This window comes from Myotis brandtii, unplaced genomic scaffold (genome assembly GCF_000412655.1).
Source record: "Myotis brandtii unplaced genomic scaffold, ASM41265v1 scaffold555, whole genome shotgun sequence".
NCBI lineage: Eukaryota > Metazoa > Chordata > Mammalia > Chiroptera > Vespertilionidae > Myotis > Myotis brandtii.
In genome coordinates, this window is record NW_005370065.1 from 1,298,280 (window position 1) to 1,322,881 (window position 24,602).

The 24,602-nt window shown below is 51.5% G+C and overlaps 2 protein-coding genes and 1 pseudogene across 5 annotated transcripts in view; 1 reads left to right on the forward strand and 2 right to left on the reverse strand.

Annotated features, from left to right (window-relative positions):
- Positions 1 to 8,531, reverse strand: part of A3GALT2 (alpha 1,3-galactosyltransferase 2) — a 15,481-nt gene extending 6,950 nt beyond the window's left edge. The window contains exons 1-5 of the mRNA XM_014549495.1: positions 8,358 to 8,531; positions 3,219 to 3,302; positions 2,930 to 3,019; positions 2,512 to 2,649; positions 6 to 50 (exon numbers count right to left, since the gene is read on the reverse strand). Coding sequence (XP_014404981.1) covers positions 6 to 50; positions 2,512 to 2,649; positions 2,930 to 3,019; positions 3,219 to 3,302; positions 8,358 to 8,380 — 380 coding nt within the window. The 5' untranslated portion in view covers positions 8,381 to 8,531. The remainder of the gene's footprint in view (positions 1 to 5; positions 51 to 2,511; positions 2,650 to 2,929; positions 3,020 to 3,218; positions 3,303 to 8,357) is intronic.
- Positions 20 to 9,948, forward strand: LOC106728183 (annotated as a pseudogene).
- Positions 9,949 to 13,040: 3,092 nt separating this feature from the next.
- Positions 13,041 to 24,602, reverse strand: part of PHC2 (polyhomeotic homolog 2 (Drosophila)) — an 86,370-nt gene continuing 74,808 nt past the window's right edge. For all 4 annotated transcript variants that reach the window (XM_014549508.1, XM_014549509.1, XM_014549510.1 and 1 more), the window contains 6 exons: positions 23,278 to 23,480; positions 21,196 to 21,325; positions 20,193 to 20,307; positions 19,024 to 19,165; positions 17,739 to 18,015; positions 13,041 to 14,458 (listed from right to left, as the gene is read on the reverse strand). In XM_014549508.1, coding sequence (XP_014404994.1) covers positions 14,304 to 14,458; positions 17,739 to 18,015; positions 19,024 to 19,165; positions 20,193 to 20,307; positions 21,196 to 21,325; positions 23,278 to 23,480 — 1,022 coding nt within the window. In that variant the 3' untranslated portion in view covers positions 13,041 to 14,303. The remainder of the gene's footprint in view (positions 14,459 to 17,738; positions 18,016 to 19,023; positions 19,166 to 20,192; positions 20,308 to 21,195; positions 21,326 to 23,277; positions 23,481 to 24,602) is intronic.

The window sequence follows — 24,602 nt, forward strand, 5'->3', positions numbered from 1 at the left end:
AGTACTGCTCGGCTGTCTCCAGAAAGCGCGCCAGGTACTTCTCCAGGTACCTGCAAGGGGTGGGGGTGGGGTACCTGCATGGCCTTGACCCTCCCCCTTATCCCCTCGCCCGCTGTCCTCTCCCCTCCACTCGAGCTTTCCTGCTCCTCCGCATTCAGGTCCTTGTTAACTTGCAACCTCAGTCCCCGGAGCTCCTGATCCTGCAAGCCGTTCAAGGTGATTGCAGATTGTTTGCCACTCGTGCCCCGAGGGGCCCTGTCTTCCTTCCCTTGAACACAGGCTGTCCCTGACCGCGGTACCAAGGAAGTGGTGCTGCGCTGGCCTTCAAAGGACTGACTGTGTTAGCCTTTGTCTCTTTAGAGCTCTGGGCCTTTGTTTAATAAGTTCCACATTTGGATGTTGCATTGATGTGAGGAAGCCCAACCAGCCGTGCAGAGAGGCAGTGTGGAGAGAGGTACCCCACCAGTCTTTAGCAGTGGACTATCCCAGGAAAGACCCAGACATTGGGGGGCAATGGAACACTTCCTGTGGAGCCCTGTTGGAATTCCTGGCCCACAAAATCAGGAGCTAGAATCCTATCCTATATAATGAAAGGCTAATATGCAAATTGACTGGTGGCTTTGATGTGCACTGACCACCAGGGGGTAGACGCTCAATGCAGGAGCTGCCCTCTGGTGGTCAGTGCACTCCCACACGGGGAGTGCCGCTCAGCCAGAAGACGGGTTCACTGCTGGCCAGTGCAGCGGCAGTGGTGGGAGCCTCTCCGGCCTCTGCAGCAGCACTAAGGCTGTCTGACTGCCAGCTTAGCCATCAGTCAGATATCCCCCAAGGGCTCCTGGACTGCAAGAGTGTGCAGGCTGGGCTGAGGGACCCCCCTCCCCACCACCACCAGTGCACGAATTTTGTGCACCTGGCCTCTAGTGATAAATAATTGTTGTCTTAACTCCCTGAGTTTGTGGTAATTCCTTATCAGAACATTTGTAATATTAGAGACTGTATTAAAAGATTTTGGGATCCCAGGGTTCTGAAATAATAGTAATAATGCCTAATATTTTTGAACATTTATCATGTGGCAGACAGTGTTCTAAGTCGAGCATTTAATCCTCACCATTTATTATTATCTCTATTTTTCAGGTGAGGAAACTGAGCCACAAAGAGCTTTCGTGCCTGATGCAAGCATACACACAGGTGGTAAGTTGCAGAGCTATGATCTGAACCCAGTTTGGCATTCGGGCCAGAGCTTTTACCTGCACTTGCTCTATTCCTGGTAGGTCTGTGAGGAACTGGAAGGAAACCTCACCCTCCCAGGGTGTTAGACTCACAAAACCTTGGAATTCAGGACCTCAATGTCCTGGAATTTCTGGACCCCAAGATTCTGCCCCCTACGGCTGGTGCAAGAACACCCTACTCAGTATCCAGAATAGAAGTGGGAGCACAAGGTTCTGCCCACCTGGCTGATGGGTCAGCCCTTAGTCCTGTTTGCCCCCTAACTCCCAGGCACCGTCGTGGCTTTCTCTCCCTTCTGGATTGTGGAGTTTAGAGTTCTGGGGTATTTGATAATAGAATTCCTTCCCCACATTCTCTTCCTGGATGCCAAACTCTCACTGCCTTCCCAAAGCAGTCCGTTACATTATTACAAACGCTTCCTTTAACTGCCCTGAACTCTACCTCCGGGTACCTACTTAGGGTTACATCCAGTTGTCCCCTTTGCATCTGGAGAGTGGGCACCCAGCTTGGACAGCTGCCATCCATAATGGGGGTGTCAGTGCCCCTGGGATTTCTTCTCCACCTCCCACTCGGCTCCTCCATACCTCAGACTCCTCTCCTACAGTGATTCTGTCCTCTACCCTCCTCAGTCACCTATCCCCATGTCTACTCCCTTGGCCTGGTCATCATCAGTCTGTCCTACTCTGTGATCCCCCCATCCTTCCGGCCCACTTCCTGTGATCCCCTTCCCCCAGCAGTCCTACCCCCACTGATGCTAGGTTTGAACCCCTTTCTCAGCATCCCCCTCCTCTCTTCACTTCCCTCTCTACCCGGCTCAAGATTCACTCCCTTGCAGAAACCCTCAGCTCGCCAGCCCCTTTCCCTCCATCAGGCAAGCCTCCGCCCTCCCCTTATCGCGTGCCTGCATCTGAGCCACTGACCTCCAGTGGGCACTTACTGCAGCCACGCCATTTCCTCTGTCCAGCCAACTGCTCTACCCTCATCTCACCATTCTCACGTCATCATTTTCTCACCACAAACCCAGTGCCTCCAAATGGACAACCAGCCCCATGGCAGGTGCTTTGCAGGACATGGCGTTGAGCCCCTGGCTGCCTGTGCTGGGTGGGCTGCACAGTGTTAGTGTCCGGGAAGGACAGAAGGGGATGAATGGAATAGGGGTGCTGTCTTTGCCTTCTGCATCACCTTGGGATCCTCTGGCACAGGGAACAGGGAGCCCCACTACCCATATCACATGCACCCGCCCCCTCCCTGATTGACAGCCCTGATCCCCTCCCCAGGCCTTACCTGCCTACAGCAAAGACCGTCAGCCCAATGGTGAGGTTCTGCTGTATAGCCTCTTGCTGGGCCACATCTGGATCGAAAGTGCCATCCCAAACAATGGGGGCCCCCCAGGAGGTACAGGTCAGGACTTCAGGCCGGGCCCTGGCCAGAGCAGGGATGGGAGATGGGGTCCATTTGTCCACCCACTTGGTGATGCTCACTGCCATCTCCCCATGCTGGGCCCTAGGACCCCCAGGTGGGGCATACCCAGTCCCTGGCCCAGAACCAACACAAACGGAAGATCCAGAGATGTGCAACCCGCTGGGCCCTGGGGTGGAGAGCCTGGCTCTGCCGGGGTAGCGGGTAGGAGGGCAGGGACGCTGGGGCACATACTGCAGGGCACCATGGGAGATCTCAGAGCGGGAGGACTGTGTCTCCTTACCAGAGATGCAGGAGACCTGTGAAGTTGTCTCTCAGCAGGGGCATTCTGGTCAAAGGGCAGGTGCCCATGGGGATGAAGGTTTCCAGGTGCCTGTTGGGCGGGGGCAGCAATGAGGGGCACGCCAGCCGGCTCAGCAGCCCTGTCGCTCTGCTCCTTACAGGGAGGGAGGGCCACAGGACACGAGTGGGCTGGGATGGTCACCCCCGCCAGCCCTCGGGATACTTGGAAAGACCCACTTGAGTCCCGTCCCGGAGGGCCCGCCCGGAGCGCTGGGGAGAGGAGGCTGTACCTGACGGCCGGGAGCCCGTACAGGAGCAGCCCTGAGAAGCTGACTGCCAGCAGGATCAGCCACCAGAAGATCCTCTTCCAGGCCCTGGGGGTGGGGAGGGGCATCAGCAGCACACGATTTACGGGTGTGTTTATATTGATCTACACACAGATCTCTGCACACACGTATGAGAAACCATTTGTGCAACTTAATGTTTCATGTTATTATCGTTATTATTAATAATGCGAATATATTCACACGGTGAGTTCAAAGATACACGAGTATACACAGTGCAAGGTCCTTCCTGTTCCCAGACACCCAGCTCCTCTGCGTGGAGGCAGCCAGTGTCGCCAGTTTCCTGTGCGTCTTTCCAGAAAGAGGCTGCGCCCAGGCAGGCAGCGTGGTGAATACGGTAGCAGATTCTCCGTCCCGCCCCGCCCCTCCCCCTTTCTTTTTCTTTTCTTTTTTGACCCTGGAATGGTTTTCATCTCCTCCTCTTTCTTTCTCCCCACAGATGGTAGCACAATAGACAATTCTGCATCTTGCATTTCCACTGACATAATGTCTTTGAGGTTATTCCATCTCAGTACTTGAATCGCTTCCTCACCCTTCTTTCCATTGATGGGCAATAGCATAGTCTATCTGACCAGGTCCCTTCTAATGAGCATTTAGATGTATATCCTTTGCTTTTGCCAGTAGTGCTGGGGTGGGGGGCACGGCCTTGGCAGGTTTGGGGGATGCTAACATTAGGTGTGGGGTGTTTAGTCTGGGAAGGGGCTGGGACTGACCTTGGATGGGAGAGAGTCTGGGAGGGGAAGCAGGGAAGTTTGTGACTGTGGCTGGGAGGCGAGAGCTATGTGGGACTTGGGGAAGAATTGCCGGGCTGCGTGGGGGGCAGCTGTGGTCAGGGACCAGGCGTCTGTCGTGGCTCCAGTCACGGGGCTGGTTCCTCCAGCAGAACTCAGCAGCCCCGTTCCCGGCTCAGAGGAGGTGGACTCGGATTTGTCCGTGGCTGGTTGTTTTCCAGGAAGGGGGCCAAGAGTTGAGAATCTTAATAAGCTCCTTCTGGGGGTCTTGTCCAGCTCCCTGCATCTCTGATGTGTGCCCCTGTCTCTGGAGAGGCTGGACCCTATGGCGAGAAGCAGAGACACTGGGTCCACACCCTTGCGGTTCGAATCCCAGCTCCACTGCCTTTTCGCTGCCTGAGCAAGGGCAAGGCTTTGGACGTCCGCACTTTAGTCTCCTCATCTGTAAACTGGGGATAAGAATACCTGCCTTGGAGGGTTGTCATGGTTACTGAGTTATCACATGCTAAGTGAAGAGAACAAGGCTCACACATACTAGTGGCTCAGTAAGCTGTAGCTACTATTATTATTCCTGAATAATAGTGTTAGTGTACCTCCTCTGGCCCTGCTGTTCCTCCAGCCCCTCAGTGACCCTGCCTGCTCACCCCTCACCAGGACCATTCCCGCAGCAGCTCCGTGCTTCGTCACAGAACACCACCTGCCTTACCAGTTTCCACAGCACACGACCAGGTAAATCCTCAAAGAAGAAATGCATTTAGTAGTCAAACATGGAAGAATGTTCACCCTCACTCGTAATCAAAAACATACAAATTAGGACAAGGTGGTTCTAATTTGCCTATAAAATGGGCTCATTTAGAAAAGAAAGAAGCCTGCTGCCGTGGCTCGGGTTGAGCATCAGCCTGCGAACCAGGAGGTCATGGTTCGATTCCCAGTCAGGGCACATGCCCAGGTTGCGGGCTCAATCCCCAGTGTGGGGTGTGCAGGAGGCAGCCCATCAATGATTCTCTCTCATCATTGATGTTTCTATCTCTTTCTCCCTCTCCTTTCCCCTCTGAAATCAATAAAAATACATATTTTTTTAAATTAAAATAAAGAAAACTTAGCCACGCTGCGAGAACACAGTGAGATGGGCTCTCACACTTGCAGCTCTTGTGGACAGCTCCTTAGCTATGGGGATGGGCGCTTTCAGTCTTCATCCCCTTTAATCCAACAACCTCAGCTTCTGGGATTCTGTTCAGAGGAGATAATCTTCAGCATGGAATAAGTTCATGCATCAGGGTGTTCACTCGTTTCTGTTCATTCATGCATTCCACCTGTATTGATGGGCACACGCTCAGAATCAAGCACTGTGCTAGGTCAGGGTTCAGAGGGCCTGTCTTCAGGGAGTGAGTGAGGAATATGTGAGTCCCCGAGGAGAGGGAAAAGGTCAGGTGACAGCAGCAAACAGATGAACACAGCGCAGCGAAGGCTGTAATTCATATAAGATGCTACGAGGGCAGCTTGGAGAGTGGCACCTAAGCCTTGACGGGGGAAGTCAGGGCAGCTTCCTGGAGGAGGTGACCTCTGAGCTAGCACCCGAGCAGTGAGAAGGGATCCAAGAAAAGAAGATAGTAGAGCGGGAAGGGAGGTCCATGGAAAGGAGACAACAATGTGCAAAAGTGACCAAATGGTTTTCTTAAGAGACCACAGCCTCTATCAGACCGCCCTCCTGGAAGTGGGGTGGGGCCGAATCATGGCTGGGCCTCTGGTGGACTGATCTGGCATCGCTGGGACAGTGACAGAGGACGCCTGGGGCACTGGTGCCTCCTGATCTCTCCACTTGGATATCCCACAAGCATCTCAAACTTATACGACCAGAAAGGGACTCGATTTTCCTCAGAAACCTGCTCCCCACTCAGGTCTCCTCCATCCTGGGACATGGCATCATGATATACACCCCATTTCTCAAACCGAAGACCTAGGAGCCCCCCTTTATTCTTCCCATGTGTCATGGCCCACATGCAGTCACCAACAAGCCCTGTGGACTCTCCCACAAACACACCCCACTCCATCCACAGGCCTTCACCTCTTCTCATTCCACTCCAGGCTAACCTCATAGCACCCCTTTCAGCCTCCCTGCTTCTACTCTTGCCCCCCAACAATCCGTTCTCCAGAATGAACTTTCAAAAACATATTAGAACACATCTCCCCTCTTCCAGACCTTCCAACGACTTCTTACGCTCTTAGAGCAAAACCCGCCCCCCTGGGGGCTGTGTGCAGAGCTCCATGCATCTGGCTCCTGGGATCTCTCCTGTGCGCCCCTGCGTGCTCTGGCCCGCAGCCTTCTTGTTCACCTTTGCATGGCTTGCCCTTCTTGCCATTTGGAATTCAGTTAGGATTCTGCGTGCACCCTCTTTCACCCCTTGTCTTTTCTCTACCAATGACTCCGAAAACCGAGTCCAGCCCAGCTCTCACTGAGCACTGGACTCAGGCACCGTGTGTCTCCTGGACTGCGGTGTCTCCCTGGGTGTCCCACAGACACCTCCAACTCGGCTTCCCAAGCTGCATTTGCATTTCCCTGATCTCTTCTTCCTTCTGCGTTCTTCGTGACTGGTCCCCATTACCCAAGTGGGACCCTTCCCGCCACCCCTCCCCTCATAGCCATTCAGTCACCAAGTTCCACTGCATTTGCCTCCCTCGTAGAGCTCTAAGCTCCCTCTTCTCCACCCCACTGAATTCTTACCCCTCATTGTTTCTCATCAGATAGATTCCTGCAACTCCCCTCACCTGCCTCCCAGTCTCCATCCTGTGATTCCTAGACTTGCTTTGACTCTGGGTCCTCCCACCTCTGTATCTTCACCCAGATTGCTCTTTCCCCATCAACCACCACCAAGCTCCCAATCATCCCTCAATACCTAGCTTCCTCCTGGGGACGCCTTCCTTGACCTTCCCCTCAACACCTGCCCTCCCAAGAGCTCCTCCTGTGCAAACCTCTACTCTAGCACCTGCCGAACTAGACTGACTGCCCCACCAGGCCATGAGTTTCCTGTTTTATTCGACTTTGGATCCGAGAGCCTGCCTCAGAGTTGGCGGTATTAATAGTTATTTGTTCAGTAAATGAATGAGGTAATCAGTGGGTTCCTGGTCTTCATTCTCTTTCCTAAACTGATGGTTTCTCCTTTGCTCAAAACACCATTTTCTTTAGGGTCAGCTCTGCACTCTCTGAATGATCCCAGACGCTTACTGAGGCAGATACTGTGCTGACAGTTCTATGTCCCTCTCTCACGGAAGTCTGACCACAGTTGCTTGAGGAAGATACGTTGATTACCTCCACCTTGTAGACAAGGGGGCTGTGGCTCCGAAAGGTGAAATCATTTGCTCAGACTCACACAGCTAGGAGTGCTGGAGCTGAGGTTCAAACGTAGGTCTGTCTGACTCCCAAGCCAGAGCCTGGCGTTTGGGGCTTTTTATGGCTTGGCCCCAGCCCAACCCGGACGCTCGTCTTCCAAACGTCCCTGCTACCATTTCCCAAGTCAGTGTCTCTCCTACAAAAAGCCTTTCTCCCTCCTCACTCTCCAGCTCCACGCTGAGCTCCTGGAGGGCTGGCTGCACCAGGGCCTTTCCGGCTCCCGGAAGCAGGGCTGCCCAGGTACACGACAGGAGGTACCCTCTGTGGTGCCGGGCAGGAAGAGGCTGGCAGGGACCTTTGCTCTCACTGCTGTCCCGATGCTTATCTGGGGCACTGGGCCTCCACCAGGCAGCCAGGCAGAGCTGCGCCAGGTGGGTGCAAACTGTCAGGTCTGGGAGGGTGCTGAGACCCAGGCCTGCGGCAGGCACCCTCCAGTTCCTGCCGCCTTGCCGTGCCCCAGCCTGGGAGCCCTGAGTCCATCTGGCCGCTGCCTGGCCTATTCCTCCACATTCCCTTCTCAGATATTTCCAAAAGGACCCCCTTCACCCCTCTTCTATCTGCAGAAGGTGGTCCCTCAAGCCCACCCCATGTCCTGTTCCCTGTACCTTCCCTGTAGGGGTTAAAGATCAGTCATTAGTTCTTAAGCAGGTAGAAGCTTCCAGTCCTGGACAGTCACTGCCGTGGGAACGTGGAGGCCTCTGTTACAGTGGGGGTGCAGCCCCCAGGCCTGCCTTCTCTGGCTCACCAAGGGGCTCAGAGTTAGGGAAGCAAGAGGACTTACCCAGCTCCTCACAGGCTGCGAGATCTCCCAGATCGTCCCCTGCCGTCTCTATCTACCCCGTGGGCCGTGTTCCCTCTGAGTCACCTTCTCCCAGGACTGTCTTGGTGCCTCCTTGGCTGTTCTAGACTCCTCTCAGGTCAGCCGTCCCCCCCAGCTTCCCCCACGCTGGGGGTGTCCCCACTCACCTGAGTCCCTCTTTGAGAGCCATGTTGAGAAGCTGGTGGGACAGCCTTCCAAGAACTCTCTCAGCTCAGCTGGGAAGCAAATGACCCTGTGTCTGGAACAAAGCAGTTACAGGCCATCTGGAACCACACCCACAGGAGCAGGCAGGGACGAACGCCCCGGCCTGGTGTGGGACTTAGGAGTGGCACCTGCTGCAGGAGGCTGGCCCCAGGCTGGGGTGGGGGCTGGGAACCCCCTTGGGGCCAATCACCTGGAAAAGAGTGGACCTGAATAAGGCCAGCTCTGATTGGCCAGAGGCTCTGCACTACTTTGTACTGACTCACTTTTCCTCTCTACGCTCCTAGTGCCCTTTCCAGTGTCTTCTGGTCTCATCAGAGAAAGGCTTCAGCCAAAGCCTCAGGGCACTTGTCTCCCGATTGCGGATTGCGATCCTGGACCGGTTACCCAGGAGTCCTTCACCTCCTCAGTCAAATGGGTAAGTCACCAGGACAGTGGAAGAGCCACTCCAGAGAGCGGATACGGGATTTCTGGAGAGTTTGCACTGGGCAGCGTTTTTTGAGATGCAGGTTGTGATCCATCCGAGAGCCATGAAATCAATTTCATGGATCGTGACCAAGACTTAAAAAGTGTGACCAGGAAGAGAATGGAAAAGAAAACACCAGAATGCATGGTACATAAAGGTAGGTGTTGTTTTGTGAAAGTTTTGTTTCCATTATATATATTTAAGTATGTACATGAATGTTGGAAACACTTTTTAAACTCTGGACCATAATCAAAGGTTGGGAAAATTTTGTGTAAAGTGTAAACAGGGACAAAAATATAGTGAAGGCTGCACCCTTCAAACGGCGATGGGGTGGGGCCTTCCACCCAAAGCAAAGCAGCAGTGCTCAGGCCGCTCCTGGTACTGCTCGCCTGCTCCTTCCGGGCGGGCCTGGTTCCTCTTGTGAAGCGGCAGCTGGAGACTCCGGCGCTCGCCATGGTTGACACAAAGCCCAAGGAAGGAGTCAAGACTGAGAACACGATCATACGAATTTGAAGGTGGCGGGGCAGGGTGGTTCTGGGGTGCAGTTTAAGATTAAGAGGCACACACTGCTTAGTAAACTAAGGAAAGCCTATTGTGAATGACAGGGTTTGTCAATGAGGCAGATCAGATTCCGATTTGACGGACAGCCAGCCAATCAATGAAACAGACACACCTGCACAGTTGGAAATGGAGGAGGAAGATACAGTTGATGTGTTCCAGCAGCAGTCAGGTGTCTGCTAAAAAGGGAACCTGCTATTTACTCCAGAACTCTTCCTCCAGACCAAGAAGACATTCTCAATTAGAAAACTGCAATTTGGTTTCAACACATCTGACTGCCACAGTATAGTTTTCTCTATTCTTTCATTTCCCCCTTCCCCATTCCTTTATTGTACATAAAGTAACTGATGTATGTGCACCAGCATTTGCATTTTTTTAAACTAAATGGCCAATGGTTATGTTTTGATCTACATCAAATGGAGATGGGATGGGGAAAATACTGGATCTGTGAAAACACCCCCTTTCTCCATTAGTGGCATGCTCATCCAGCTCTTATCTTTATATTCCGGTAAGTTATTTTACTCTCACTGTTAAACAAAAAAGAACAACATAAAAATTCGTGCATACCTTGTTGGATTGAAGAATTTTAATGTTTTTCATTTATCATTGTAAAACCAAGGACAATTTTATAACTTTTTTGTACATAGCTGTTACATGTAGGGCAATCTGTTTTTAAGGAGGGATAAATTACTCTAAAAAAATGAATCCTAGTTTTCCCTTAAGTGTCTTGTTGTTTAAATAAACTTGTTTAAAAAGAAAACACACAAAAAACAAAAAAACAGGAAACAGTGCCCATATTTACCTAAGTCAGCTCCCTCAAATTCACCAAGCCCTCTTGGGAATTTAGGTTTCCTTCTCCACCATGCACACCAAAACAAACTCAGGTGTGGCCTGGCTTTCACTATCTGCCAGGAAGGGGAATGTCGAGGTCCAGAGTGCAGACTTGCCCAGAGCCACCCAGGCCACAGCGTACCTGCCCACTTCCTGCAGCGGGAGGGGCAGGGCAGTGGGCGACCCGGGTGCCCTCTCCACTAGGTGCCCTCCCCAAGGTCCTTTATGCTCTCCCTCTTCCCCCTCAGCTCAGGGGCTATGCTAGCCCCTGGTCCTGCGAGCCATTCCCTATCTCCTGGAACAACCAGACTTTCCAGTCCTGGCTCCACCCTCTGGGCTATCAACTGTCGATTCGGTGCCAGACCACCACAATAAAGCGAATGTTGAAATAAAGTGAGCCATGGGAAGTTTTTGGTTTCCTAGTACATAGAAAAGCCATGTTTGCACTATACTGTAGCCTTTTATTATTTTTTAAATATATTCTTTATTGATTTCAGAGAGAAAGGGAGAGGGAAAAATAGAAACATCAGTGATGAGAGGGAATCATTGATTGGGTGACTCCTGCACGCCCCCTACTGGGGATGGAGCCTGAAACCCCAGCATGTGTCCTGACCGGGAATCAATCCATGTCCTTCTGCTTCATGAGTCGAAGCTCACCCACTGAGCCACACCGGCCAGGCTACGGTAGCCTTTTAAGTAATAATAGCATTATGTCTAAAATAATGCACATAACTTAGTTTACAAAGACTTTATTGCTAAAAATGCTAGCCATCATCTGAGCCTTCAGCAAGCTGTAATCTTGTTGCTGGTGGAGGGTCTTGCCTCGATGTTGATGGTTGCTGACTGATCGGGGTGGTGGTTGCTGAAGGTTGGGGCGACTGGGGAATTTCTTAAAATAAGACAATGAAGTTTGCCCTAGTTGACTCTTCCCTTCACAAACAATTTCTCTGTAGCATGTGATGCTGTTGGTAGCATTTTACCACAGAACTTAGAACTGGAAATCTCAGATCCTCTCAACCCCTGCTGCTGCTGTCAATCAGTTCATGTGCTAATCTCATTCCAACAGTCTTCCCAGCATCTTCCCATCAGCAGACACAGAGACTCAGAGACCAGATGCTGTTGGAAAGCGCTTGCTCAAGGCAAGGTTGCCAGAATCCTTTAATTTGTTGAAAAAAAAAATGCAGTATTTGTGAACTGCAATAAAGCGCAAAAATGCAAGGTAAGCCTGTAATCTGCTTTTCCTCCTCTCCGGGTAGTACATTTATTTATTTAAAATATATTTTTATAGATTTCAGAGAGGAAGGGAGAGGGAGAGAGAGAAACATCACTGATGAGAGAGAATCATGGATCAGCCTCCTGCACGCCCCCTACTGGGGATCGAGCCCGCAACCTGGGATTGTGCCCTTGACTGGAATGGAACCTGGGACCCTTTAGTCCGCAGGCCAACACTCTATCCATTGAGCCAAACCGGCTAGGACAGTACATATATTTTAAAAATTGGTTTTAGAGAGCGAGAGAAACATCGATTTGTTGTCCCATTTATTTTTGCATTCATTGGTTGCTGCTTGTAGGTGCCCTGACTGGGGATGGAACCCATTAGTGCAGTGATTCTCAACCTTCTGGCCCTTTAAATATAGTTCCTCATGTTGTGACCCAACCATAAAATTATTTTCGTTGCTACTTCATAACTGTAATGTTGCTACTGTTAGGAATCATAATGTAAATATCTGATATGCAGAATGGTCTTAGGCGACCCCTGTGAAAGGGTCGTTCGACCGCCAAAGGGGTCGCGACCCACAGGTTGAGAATCACTGCATTAGTGTATCAGTATCAGGACGATGCTCTAACCAACTGAGCTACCAGCCAGGGTAGGAGTAGTACATTTTAACAGGCTTTCCAGAGAGGTGCTATCAAGATGAGGGTATTGGCTCTGTGTGGGCTTGACCTTCCAGGGCCCCACCCTTAGATTCTGATTCAGTAGGTTGGGCCCTCGGCCTAAATCCTATGTTTTAAACAAGTGGAAACACTGAAGGAAAAACCTAGAGAAGGTCAGGAGCAGGCCAGGTGCCCTCCTCCCTTCCCCTGAGATAGGTGCAGCGAGATGTAAGCTCCGTGCCAGCAGGCACAGCAGTGTCCTGCTCCCCACCAAGGCCTCGTTGCCAGCACAAGGCCTGGCTCAGAGGCACAGGTCAACACAGCCCATCCCACCACCCCCTCACATCCTGCTGGTCTGCACTCCCACCTTCATGCCCCTGCCTTCGGGTGAGCTGCCTGGGCCTGGAATGAGCTTTCTCTTTCATTCGAGGCTTAGGTGTTACTTCCTGGGGGACGATGGCTTTCTAATAATTTGCTATTCCAGCATCCAACACATGCTCAGAACACACTGAGTGAACCAGAGCCATTCCAAGGCTCTTCTGGACACTGAGCAGCGACCACTAAAGGTGTCTGCTAGAGGATGGGAGTCAGGGTTCTGCCTCAGGTGTCCCAGATACCCCCACTGGGGACTTGTCTCCCCAATGGGAATGGTGGGGACGGGGCTCAGAGCTGAAGGGACTCTGGACCCTCCACTTCAAGGGACACCATGTGAGGAGATGGGGAATCTGCCACCCCTGTGAGGACTGGGGCTGAGGGTGCCCTCAGTGGCCCAGCCCAGCGAAGTGCAGAGGAGATGCTATCCCAACCAGGGACCCACCCGGCTCCTAGGGGTGAACTGGCACCACTGAAGACCTATACCTGTAGGGACAGGCATCCCCAGGAAAGAAAGGCATAGAAACAGATTTTACAGATTTATTTTTAAAAAACAAAAACAAATGGTTAAAAAAGTCCTTCATTTCCAACCCTGCCAGGGGTGTGAGTGGGGAACAGAACAAGCTGAGGAAGGCAGCCACCTCTTCCGGGGAGAGGCCCCCTGCCCCCGCGGAGCTGCCGAGGACAGGGCACGGGGGAGGCAGACCTCGCCCCTCCTGCCCTGCCTCCTCCGCAGGCAGCTGATTGCTGCGAGCAGGTTCGCAAGGCCAAGTGTGGGAGCCGGAGGCCAGAGGCTGCCTTCTCCACATCAGTGGTCACTCAGGCTCTTCTCTCCCTCAGAGGTGGTCTGGGCCTCACCACTGGGATCCCCAGGCAGCGGGCAGGAGGCTCAGCCTGGCCCAGCCCGCCCACCAGCACTGTGGCCGGCAGCTTCTTTAATGTTTGTGACAGCAGGGCAGTCGGGGGGACTTCACAGTGTGGGGAAGGGACTTTAGAGGCTTCGTGGCCAGTCTGGAGAGGAGCATCTAACTCGAGTTCTGATCTTGCCTCTCTGCACTGGGGCCGCCCTTCGTTTCTATTCCCCATCCTGAGGCCGAGTGGAGTCCAGGACAAAGCACTAAGTGGCTGGTTGCTACAAAACACCTGGAGATGCCAGAGGGTGGCTCTTGGCCTATCTGTCAGTCCAGGCTCCCACACAGTCATACAGTCACACACACAGCGTTTAAGGCGTCTGTGCCAGCAGGCATGGCAAACTGGGCCCAGCTTCTCTCTCTCCACCTGCAGAGGGTGAAGGGGGGGAACACCTGGCTGCTTCAGAAACAAGCTGAAGGGGGAGAAGCTGGCGTCGGGAGCGTTAGCCAGGCCTGGAGAAGGAAGTGGGAGGAAGGCAGGAAGGGCTTTCAAGGCCTCTATCCAGGCCTGACGGCTGCCCTTGGAAGTAACCCAACTCAGGTTGGGAGCCCTGACCATATACCCCCTGGAAAATGGGGGACAAAGAGGGGAAGAGAGCGGGGCTAGAGTGTTGGGACTTTGGAGGAAGCCAGTGCTATCAGTATTTACAAGCATAAAGCCCCATCTTCTGCGCCACCTACCTCTCAGCCCCTCCCACAGAAAGAAAGGCCCCTGAGAGCCACTGGGAGGTGCCAACACCTCCCCACCAGCCATGCCCCACAGGGAGAGCCCCTGCCCTCCGACTGGCCCCATGTCTGGGCCCCTCAGGAATGTCTGTCTGGCTCTGCTCAGCTGGGTGGAGGCGTCCTGGGCCAGAACCGTGGCTGCCCGGCCAGCCCTACGAGTCCTTGAGCATGTTGATGCGAGCGTAGATCTTCAGGGCGGGCCCCAGTTTGATGTTCATAGCACTCATCAGATGGTCCTCCTTGAGCAGCAGCAGGGCCTGCCCGTCGATTTCTTGGGCACGGAATTCCTCTGCTATCTCCTGGCAGCCTGACAGGGACACCACCAAAGACTGTCAATCAGAGCCCCCAAAATTCACTCTGGCAGTCCCTGCACTGCACACACATTTCAATTAGTCCTCACAATCACATCCTTATTTTATAGCTTGAAAGGCTAAGTGACTTGCCTAAGGCAGCCGGATTCCAGGATGGCCCCAGAAATCACACCTCCTTAGTCTCCATGGAGTTGTTCAGAGCCCTCCCGCAGTGAACTGGCTGGCCTGGGAGACCAATAAGGTGTTGCGGGAGTGATGGCATGTGATTTCTGAGGCTAGATCACAAAGGGCACAGTGGAATCCACCTTGCTCTTTTGGATAATTTAGAGTAAGCTTGCTACCATGTTGTAAGGACACACAAGCAGTCCTCTGGAGGCCACCACATGGAGAGGAGCTGAGCCTCCTGCCCATAGCCAGCCCTCCATGCCATGTGAAGGAGGCACCGGGAAGTGAATCCTCCGGCCCCAAACCTGACACCTGCAGCTCTGGCTGACGTCTTCACCGAGATCTTGTAAGAGACCCCGTCCAGAACTGCCAGCTAAGCCACTCCATGTTCCTGACCCACAGAAACCTTCCGATAATTACTCTTTTAAGCCACCAAGTTTTGGGGTAACCTGTTTCACAATAAAAATAATGCAGATTTTGGTACTTAGCAGAGGGCTGCTGCCATAACAAATCCCTAAAAATGTGGGTGTGATCTTGGGAGCGCCAGTGGGTGGGAGCTGGGAGGACTGAGAGGAGAGAGTTAGTGAATGGCTAAGGCGCTTTCCCAAGACTGAACATCTGATGGCCTTTGAGAAACTCCTTGGGAGGCTTAAAGGAAAGTGAGCAAACTTACTGGAAACTGGAAGAAACGGATCCTTGCTATGAATTAGAAAGTGCAGCCACAGGTAAGTTTATTGTGCCCAATGAACTGAGCGGGTCAGCTAACATTTTTAGGCAGAATTTTGAAGGTGTTGCCTGGCTTCTTTTTTTTTTTAATGTATATATTTTTATTGATATCGTTGATTGGTTGCCTCCTGCATGCCCCACACTGGGGATCAATCCTGCAACCCGGGCATGTGCCCTGACCAGGAATTGAATTGTGACTCCAATTGGTTGGCACTAAACCACTGAGCCACACCAGCCAGGCTGCCTGGCTTATTGCTGCTTAAAACAAAAGGAGAGGAGAGCGATAAGGTGAAGGAAAACTGTTAAAACATAAAGGAGCCAGGATTTGCTGGTTTTGAAAATCTCTAGCCTCTCTATATGGCAAATGATGCTAAAATTAAGAAATGATTTCTAGGCAAAGATCAAATACAAGGCACGGTGGTCAAGAAAAGATGGTCTACAGATGAAACTGAGGCTGTGACTTAAATCTTTTAAGACCTCAGAAAGATCCAAGATGCTGCCTCGAGCACAATTCAAAAAAAAACTCTTGAAGGATGTTATGGGAGTGCCTCACAGATCCTCTCCAGCCAACAGCAGGGCTTCTATGACCATTCACTGTCCCTCAGCTTCAGAAGAAGCCCAATGTAGAGAGAGTTCATCTTGAAGACTTTTGTGAGTATGGTTTTTGTCTTATGAAGTGAGCCCCCAACAAGATACATGAGGGGCCAACAAATATTTTAAGAGAATCATATTGGCAGAGTGCTGCTCACTTAAACGGAAAGGGTCAGAGGTAATACAACCTGAAAAGCAGCAGGAAACAGGCTGAGAAAACTGAGGCTAGCTTTCATAGGAGAGGAAGAATGACTCAGAGAGTGGAACCAAGAGTTAAAGAGAATCACTCCCAGGCTGTGCGTCCTAGTGAAGGAAATGCCAACATGTGCTCCGCTAGGTTTAGGAACTGCTACGGCTCCGTTTCCCCGCTTTTGAATGACATGTCTACAGTAGTTATCCTATCCCTATCCCACCCACATTTGGAATTTGTGAAGGAAAACGGGTAACCTGTCTCTAGTTTTCACGTCTTAAAGTTGAGGGATTATTTATTTGAAGAGCAGGCTCATTCGTGCCTGGTCCTGAGTTAGATGACGAGATCCTGGGTTTCAAACTGCTGCTGCAATGGAATGAGCCTCAAGAGAACCCAGTAGGGGCTGAGTGTTTCTACATGAGGGGCTATGAGTCCCTGGGGATCTATGTAAGCAGCCTCCAAAGAGCTCCCAACAATCCTTGCTTCCTTTCATGTCCTCCTGAGCCCCTCACAAAACGAACAGGGTTTACCTGGGAGACCAGGAAGATGCTGTGAGACTGACAGCACTGTGTGTGGTGCCCGAGCCCAGATCGTAAAGGGCACAGTGGCTTCCACCTTGCTCTCCTGGAACAACGCCGGTGGCAAATACTGGCTGCCATCTCAAGAGAAGACTCAAGCATGAGTGCTCTGAAGAGGCCCATGTGGAGAAACGGCCTCTTGCCAACAGCCATACCCAAGTTGAGAATTATGTGAGTGAGGCCCCAATCAAGCCTTCAGAGGACCTTAGCCTTGACCTGTCGACATCTTAATCAAAATCTCAAAAGGGACCCTGTGGCAGAACTGCCCACAGTAACTGTGTGATAACTAACACACTGGGTTAACTGGCAGAGCCGGGGTCTGTCTGACTCAGAAGTCTGTGCTCTTGACAACTACACCCACTCCAGGCCCTGAGTGTCAGTGCCTGACCTGGTCACTGGCTGGGTGCAACTGGCAGGAAGACAGTAGAAGAGCGATGGTATCCCAGATGGTGTGGTTTGCCTTTCAGGGCTCATCTCTGGATGCCAGCCCTCAGAACCACTTGCGCTCCACCACACAGGCTTCTGTGGAGTTCCCAGCTGCATCCTGCACTTTCCTGTCTTCATGCCTAACGCTGCTGCCTCTGCATCACTTCACCGGGCAAGGGCCTACCTGTCCACTGTCATTCAGTTTAAATTTTTTGAACGGCATGTCTACAGCAGTTATCCTATACCTGTTCCTGATGTTCCTGACAGATTTCCTACACTCCCACCTGTCACTCCTCCCAACCTGCACAGGACACAGGGTTCATTACATTATCACCTCTGTGTTTCACACACACAAATATATCCACACAAGTAAATATATCCAGTATCTATATCCAGTTATAGCTTTAAAATGTTAGTTTGTGTTCTGTGCTAGAATGGAAGCTCTAGCTATGAAACCTCATCACCATCATCTTTGTACCCAGTTCATGAACCTGAGTCATTAACTGAGCTGCCTAATCTTTCCTGGTGGCGGAGATGAGATCTCTCACTCCCTCTCATCTCTCGCCTTCCATGCAGGTGTGGAACCTCCAAGGGCCTCACCTGGCAGAGAGCGGATGAACTCGTAGACATCTTCTACATTCCATTTGGTGGGCTCACTTGGCAGGAAGTGGTGTCCCATGCCCACCAGGTCCCGCATGTGCATGTCAGGGAGCTCCAGGTCGCGTTGGCCTTGTCGCCGGCGGGAGGTGGATGAGCTGGCTGAGATGGGTGACAGGGGTTCCTCGTAGCTTGAGTTATCTGAGCAACGGCTGGAGTCTTCCTGGCTATGTGTTAGCTGCAATGCAGCAGTAACCGAAAGGGGTACAGAGCCTGTTGGCTGGGAGAGAGAAAGTTTCTTCAGAATGGGGACTAAACCATCTCTAGTACAGTGATGGGCAAAGGCAGGTGCATTTCCCTTCTCTACTTGGTCTACTACTACCTATCTCTGAGTTCCAAAAAGTGCCTTCTGTGCTGTCCCTCTCTGGCCCTATGGAGTCAGTACTGGAGTATGTGCCACACTTGAGGCCATGGATGAAGGCAAACCGGGAGGGATGATGTTGGGGCAAGGTCACTGAAAACGGAGTCACCTCATAGGCACCCATGGATCTACATCAAGCATGTTAAACTCGAGGCCCACGGACTGCATGCAGCCCACAATGAGTATTTTTGTAGCCCAGCCAATATAACGGTATGTAAGAAATGCTTTAATAAAAATTTCGTAACTTAATTTTTACAATATCCTGTTATACATAATTAGTAATAACAAACTACAACATTCGCCAATGACTGATTACTATAATCGTGTTCATTCATTTCCCTTATGCGCCTTACTCACAGGCACACCATTTCTCTCCACTAATACTAGCAGCGAATATTTTAGCAGCTGACTGTCATGTCATTAGTCTTGTACTGACTTGTTTGGTGTGTGCAACAGGAAATATTTCGCTTTCAGAGAACAAGAAAATAGGTTTATTTGCGTTATGCTTATTGATTTGTGCAGTTACTCAGTATCTGGTAAGTTAATGTCCAAGAAAAAATATAAATTTTTATTAAAATGTTCTATTATTTTATGTTAACGATTACTCATTTATTTCAGCCCTTTGTATTCAGCATATCTTTAATCAAAATAAACCTACGTTTCAATGAAAATTGAAGCTTTTGTTTTTTTTGCGGCCCACATAAACTTACACCTTGTTTATTTGGCCTGTGTTAGCCTGTGAGTTTGACATGCTTGAACTACATGAAGGGACACAGGGAAGGCTTGATCTGACAGAGCCTGCTGATGTGGGCAGAAAAGGCATGGGGACAGTGAGGATGGAGCTTCAGGCTCGGCCAACCCTCTCACCTGCTTCTTGGTATCCTTGGTAAGAGTTGGCAGACTGGCTTTGCTGGCCCGACGGCGGTTGTGGGTCGTGGCTCCTGCCTTCTGCAACTTGCTCCGGTCTGAGTGGAAAAGCCCCACTCGTTTGGTGCATCCCACATTGTACCTGCCAGAGTCAGGGGAACACAGGAAGTCAGCAGTCATAGGGTGCACAGGCCTCTGGCAGAAGAAGAGCAGCCAAGCTATGTGGCAAACCCGTGTCCGTCTATTCATTCATTCTAATCCTAAATCTGTCACTTGACATAAATTGGATCCTGGTGATAACTCATTGCAGACACACTCTGCTGCAAATACTACCTGTGCTAAGAAACTCCCATGGTCCTGCTGGAGAGCAACTTGGTGAGGCTTCAATGAAGTGCCCTGATCCCCTCCAGCACAGCCTGAGGGGATGAGGGCTGAGGAAGCCTTACTCTAGTTGGCCTGCAGAACATGGGTGCCTGGGGCCTAGAGTTCTTCTCTTTGGAGAGCTCAGGGCTTCTAGGACAGCCGCCTTGTCCACCTTGGTACAAAGACCACAGAAGGTTGTAGAGTCAGACGATCTAAACCCCCCAGCTCTGTGACTTCAGGCACAATTATTTATCATTCATGCCTCAGTTCCCAAACTGTGTGTAAAGAAGACAATAGCAACACCTGCCTCAGAGTTGTCCTGAAGGTTAGATGACACAATGAATACCCACTGCCCTGCACACATAGGCTCTCATCCAATACGGCTGGTTTTTACTAGGATCATTAGTTTCCTAAGCTGGTGGAAGCTCATGAGGAACTGTCACTAGTGCAGTGCTCGGGGCAAAGCTCCCAGGGGAGGGCTTGCCATAAGGGGATGGGCAGGAAAAGAGGCTAGGCCAAGGGGACCCAGGAGGCAGCCACACTGAAGCCCTGCTTCCTTCTGTGCCTCCTCCCTCCATTCTGGGCTGCTCTCTCTCATCTGCTGGTGGGGGTTCTGGGGGAATTAGTGACGCGGTGCTGCTTCCAGGCAGGCACAGGAAATGGGGAGCTGGTAAGCCACCCCCCGGGCCTCTTGGGATGGACTATTACTGAAGGGAGGTGGGACACAGGAGCAGGATCAAAGGCGCAATCCTGGGGGCGGGCAGGGGCTGGGCACAGCACAGGGGGTGGGGGGCCGAGCCACTCACCTTTTTGCACAGGCCATGGAACAGAAGCGCTTGGAACGCTTGAACTTGTAGGCAAAGTCCACCCGGCCACAGAGCTCACACTTGAGTTTGAGGGGAGTACCCTCCTCTTTGGATTCTGAAATGTATGAAAATCGATAAGTTTGGAGAACGAGCAATTGTCATCAGCCCCATCACAGGGCCTCCCTACTCTGCCTGCCTGCTCATGTTCTCACAGCTGTGACACACACAGCTGCCTAGCTTGGGAAATGCCGAGCCTTCTCTGTCACGGTTTTTGGAAGAGCTGTTTCCCTCCCTGGAAAGTACTCAAAGGGATCTGAGAATGCCCCTGTGACACTGACCATTCTCTTGTCTAAGTGCTATGAGCCTGAGGCGCCCACAGGTGAAGATGTAGCAGCACCCCTCCTGATCCTGGGAGAGAGGAGCTCAAAGGGAGCACTCTGGATGCTGCCACAACTGATCTGAGCTGGGTGGGAGCTCATGAAGGAACAACTGTCCTTCCCCACCCACCTCAATCTGTCTAGTTGGCTGCTAACGTGGGTAACAGAATCCAGTTCTGTAACCTACACAGGCCCCTCCTTCCGTTTATTAGTGGCTCAAGTGACCAGGGCAGTCCCTGTCTGGCAGCACTGAGCCTCAGAGCTGGGCCGTGCTGAGTGCAGGCTCCCGAGGCGGTGGAGTAAGGGCATGGGTGGCCCGGCCGCTCCTCAAGCCCTACCACTCTCCAGTGACTCACACGGGAGAAGAGCCTTAGAGTCCTGTGGTTGGCTGGAGGGCAGGCAGGGCAGAAACAGTTCCCCGAGGGCAGGGACTTCTGTCCCTGCTTCTTAGGAGCTGGGAAGGCACTGGAGGAAATGATCAGTAAGCCGACATGTTCACACACGCCCTGGCTCCGAGTTCCTCCGTGGATACCAAGAAAGGAAGTGGGGAAGGCCTGCTTTTCCAGACTTGCCTACGTCCTATGTGGCTACACACACCCTCAGCGTTCCGGGTCTGAGATGCTTACCTTGCAGATAGGGCTCCTCCATCTCGGAGTCAGTGGTGGTGGTATGGTCCTGCTGTGGAAGTTTCTCAGGCAAAAACCCCTGTGCATACTTCTTTTTGAGATTCCCCACCAGCAGGGACGAGCGTCCCACCTAGAGGACATAGTGACACGGAGGCCATGAGGGTTAGCTGGGAAATGCTTCCTTATCCAGCCTCACCAAAATTACACGTATAAAGCATCCAGGCATAGATGCCAGCCCCTATATCATCATCCAAGTAAGCCCTGTAAAAGGCCTATTTTGCTGTTAGCTCATGAGGCAGGATGCTACTGGAGACTGAAGGGATGGCTTCAATCCAGCACCAATGGATGCCTCGGGAGGTTAGGAAAATATCTACCCTTCCCAGTGTCTAAGGGGCAGAGATGAGGCAGAGACTGGAGTTTCCCACACTGCCAGCAGTGTTCACATGCCACCAGGCAGGAACACAGCCAAGGCTGTGTGTAAGTGTGTAAGTGTGTGTGTGTCTCAACCATTTTAAAATTTCTTACTGTTCTCTATCTTACCACTGCCCTACCCAAGGCAGACGTACACACAGCCATGGAAGGCAGTAGGAAAAAAATGGACTCTGGGCTAAGAGCAAAAATGCCCTCTATGGTTGCAAGGATCCCAGATTGGCTAATTCATTCTTTTGGTCCTCCCTTAGTTGCCTTTGTTCAGGCAGCCCCGTGGCCAGATCGCTAGAGCAATACTGGGGTGTTATTGAATCTGCATCACCCTGAGAGATCAGCTGGTTTCTGGTGTTGCTCCAGGAGGCCAAGGGGAAGACCTAGTCTAATGAGGGAAGGGATGTCATAGGCCTAGAGCTACTCATAACTAAGGTGCGCCATGTGAATTTCTTTGCCACAGGCCTTGAACGACCTCCAGAGGAAAAGAGGACAAGAACCTATGCGTCCTTCGGCATTTCAGAAGGGCAGGCCATCCTTCTCAGTTAATCAAGCATAGTCTTTTGCTGACTATTCAAATCACTTATGGATCCAGAGAACGAGCAGGAGGCAGATGGCATCCCATGAGGATCGTATGTCTCTAATAGATACTTTTATCACAGGAGGGGCTATGTGCACTGGCTCTAGGCTCCTCCCACCCACACAGCAGTACCACCTGTCCTCACCAGTCTGCACTGAGCAGAATCAGCTTTGGCTGCTTTGTTCTAATAAGCCATTTTCTTGATTCTTTTATATTTCCCTTTGGTCTTATGCTTTAACTAGAGGCCCGGTGCACAAAATTCGTGCACTTGGGGGGTCCCTCAGCCCGGCCTGTGCCCTCTTGGCAGTCAGACATCCTTAGTGCTGCTGCAGAGGCGGGAGAGGCTCCCACCACCGCCGCTGCACTCACCAGCTGTGAGCCCAGCTTCTGGCTGAGGGGCACTCCACCTGTGGGAGCACACTGACCACCAGGGGGGCAGCTCCTGCGTTGAGCATCTGCCCCCTGGTGGTCAGTGCTCATCATAGCAACCATTCCGCAGTTCTGTCGATTTGCATATTAGCCTTTTATTATATAGGAGGATTGGAGACACTTGACTGTGCTCTTTCTGAAGTGCCCTCACTTCCATTCACTCCCCTTTAGAGGCTCTGTCCCCAGCCACAACCCTATTCTCTTCGTTTCAGTTGCATCTGAAGAATTCTCTTCTGTACAGGTTCTTTTTGTTCTCTGATTGGCCAGTTTTGCCATGCAGAGGTTTTAGTATTCAAAACTGAATGGGGTTTCATTTCCCAAAGTCCACCAAACATGCCAAGGAGAACTCCCTTCTAACCAAGGGGGTCACATATCACCAGCCGGGACACAGCGGAGTCTATGTTGGGAACTTCTAAACAAGGCTTCTTGCCAATTATTCCTAATCACTGACCCCCTGTGGACCTCAGGACGCTGCTCAATCCTAGAAAGAAAATGGTTCTGACATTCCTTTGGGGAAAATTAGCAGGGAAAGAACAACTATTTCACATTTTTGGAAATTTTACATGGAAACATAAAATATTCTAATACACATCCAAATTATACTTAAAAAAAAGAAAAGAAAGAAAAAAGAGGGGAAAAGAAGTAGTCCGTACCGGGAAAGGCTCCGCCCCCTCCTGGATCACAAACCCTTCGATAACATGCGTCAGGATTTGGGGTTTCACAATGGCCTGTGGTGGTTTATTCTCACCATTCTGGGGGGCAGTGCCGGCGATGCTGGAGGCAGAATTTCCGTTCCCTGAGGTCATGCCGGGGCTGCTGAGGTCGGTCAGTGCATGAACAATGCCCTGCCCTGTCTCTGTACAGGGAAAGTAGGGAAACACAAGCAGGGGAGGTCAGAACCTGGTCCAGCCCAGGAGGAGCACAGGGGTTCAACACGAGCCTGGTACCTTCGGTGGAGCCAAGCAACAATGCAAACCAAGCAGTCCCCTCCCTCAACCACCTATTTGATGTGGTGTCAAGGGACACACCACCAGGTGTGACTCCAATCAGTTGTGCAGCAATGCAACTAACCAGCTGGCAGTGTTTCGTAGACTTCCAACTGTGTTAACAATTCAACTAGGTGAACAGACAAGAATCTTGCCTTTGAAGTGTTAAGAACTTGGTCAATATTGATATGGACAAATAAAGTAACATTCAGTTCAAGGGAGAAAATATATTCAAACTGGTATCTGAAACCAGATTGAGAAGCTGAACTAGACAGAAGGCTAGGGGTATAAGAGGGTTTGGGGGAAAGAGTTCAAGTGAACCTTCTATGAGGTTCCTTGGAAAAGGGTTAGATTGAAAGTGTCCGGTGAAATGTCAGAGTACTGAATTCCAGAAATCAATGCAAAGGGAATTTGGTGAGCTGAACCCCAAGTAAACACGGTAACATAGATCTGACTGCCCAGAGCCTGGGACTCAGGTCACTGCATTAAGATACACTGCTCCATTCTCCACCCAGGAGGCTGCGAGGCCGAGCGGAGGCCTTCCGTGCTGCTTCTGCTGGTCCTGTGCTCAGTCAAGCCTCCTGCCCGTTGTCAGCTCCATATTCGATCTGATGCTCAGTCAACCACAGACTCCTTCCCTCTGTCCCTCTGTGGACAACCTTTCCTGAGTTCTCCTCTCCTGGACCCCTGGCCTTCCTCTGAAAGACCTAACAGAGTGCTCCAAAAGTGTGACGGGTATCCATACAGAACCACACCGCAATGGCCACCTCTTCTCCATTTCCAACAGCACCTCTCAGGAGTCGTTTAGAGGTGCAAGACTTTGTCACCTCACTTCTGAAACTCTACCCCCCTTCTCAGAGTCATTCTCTACCACCACCAGCTGCCCAGGAGGCCTGAGGTTGCCTTTAACCTGGAACTTCCTAAGAAAGGGGGGGAAAGGAAAGGAAAGAAAAAGCTTTTTTTTTTTTTTTTACTGCAACAGCCTATTACGT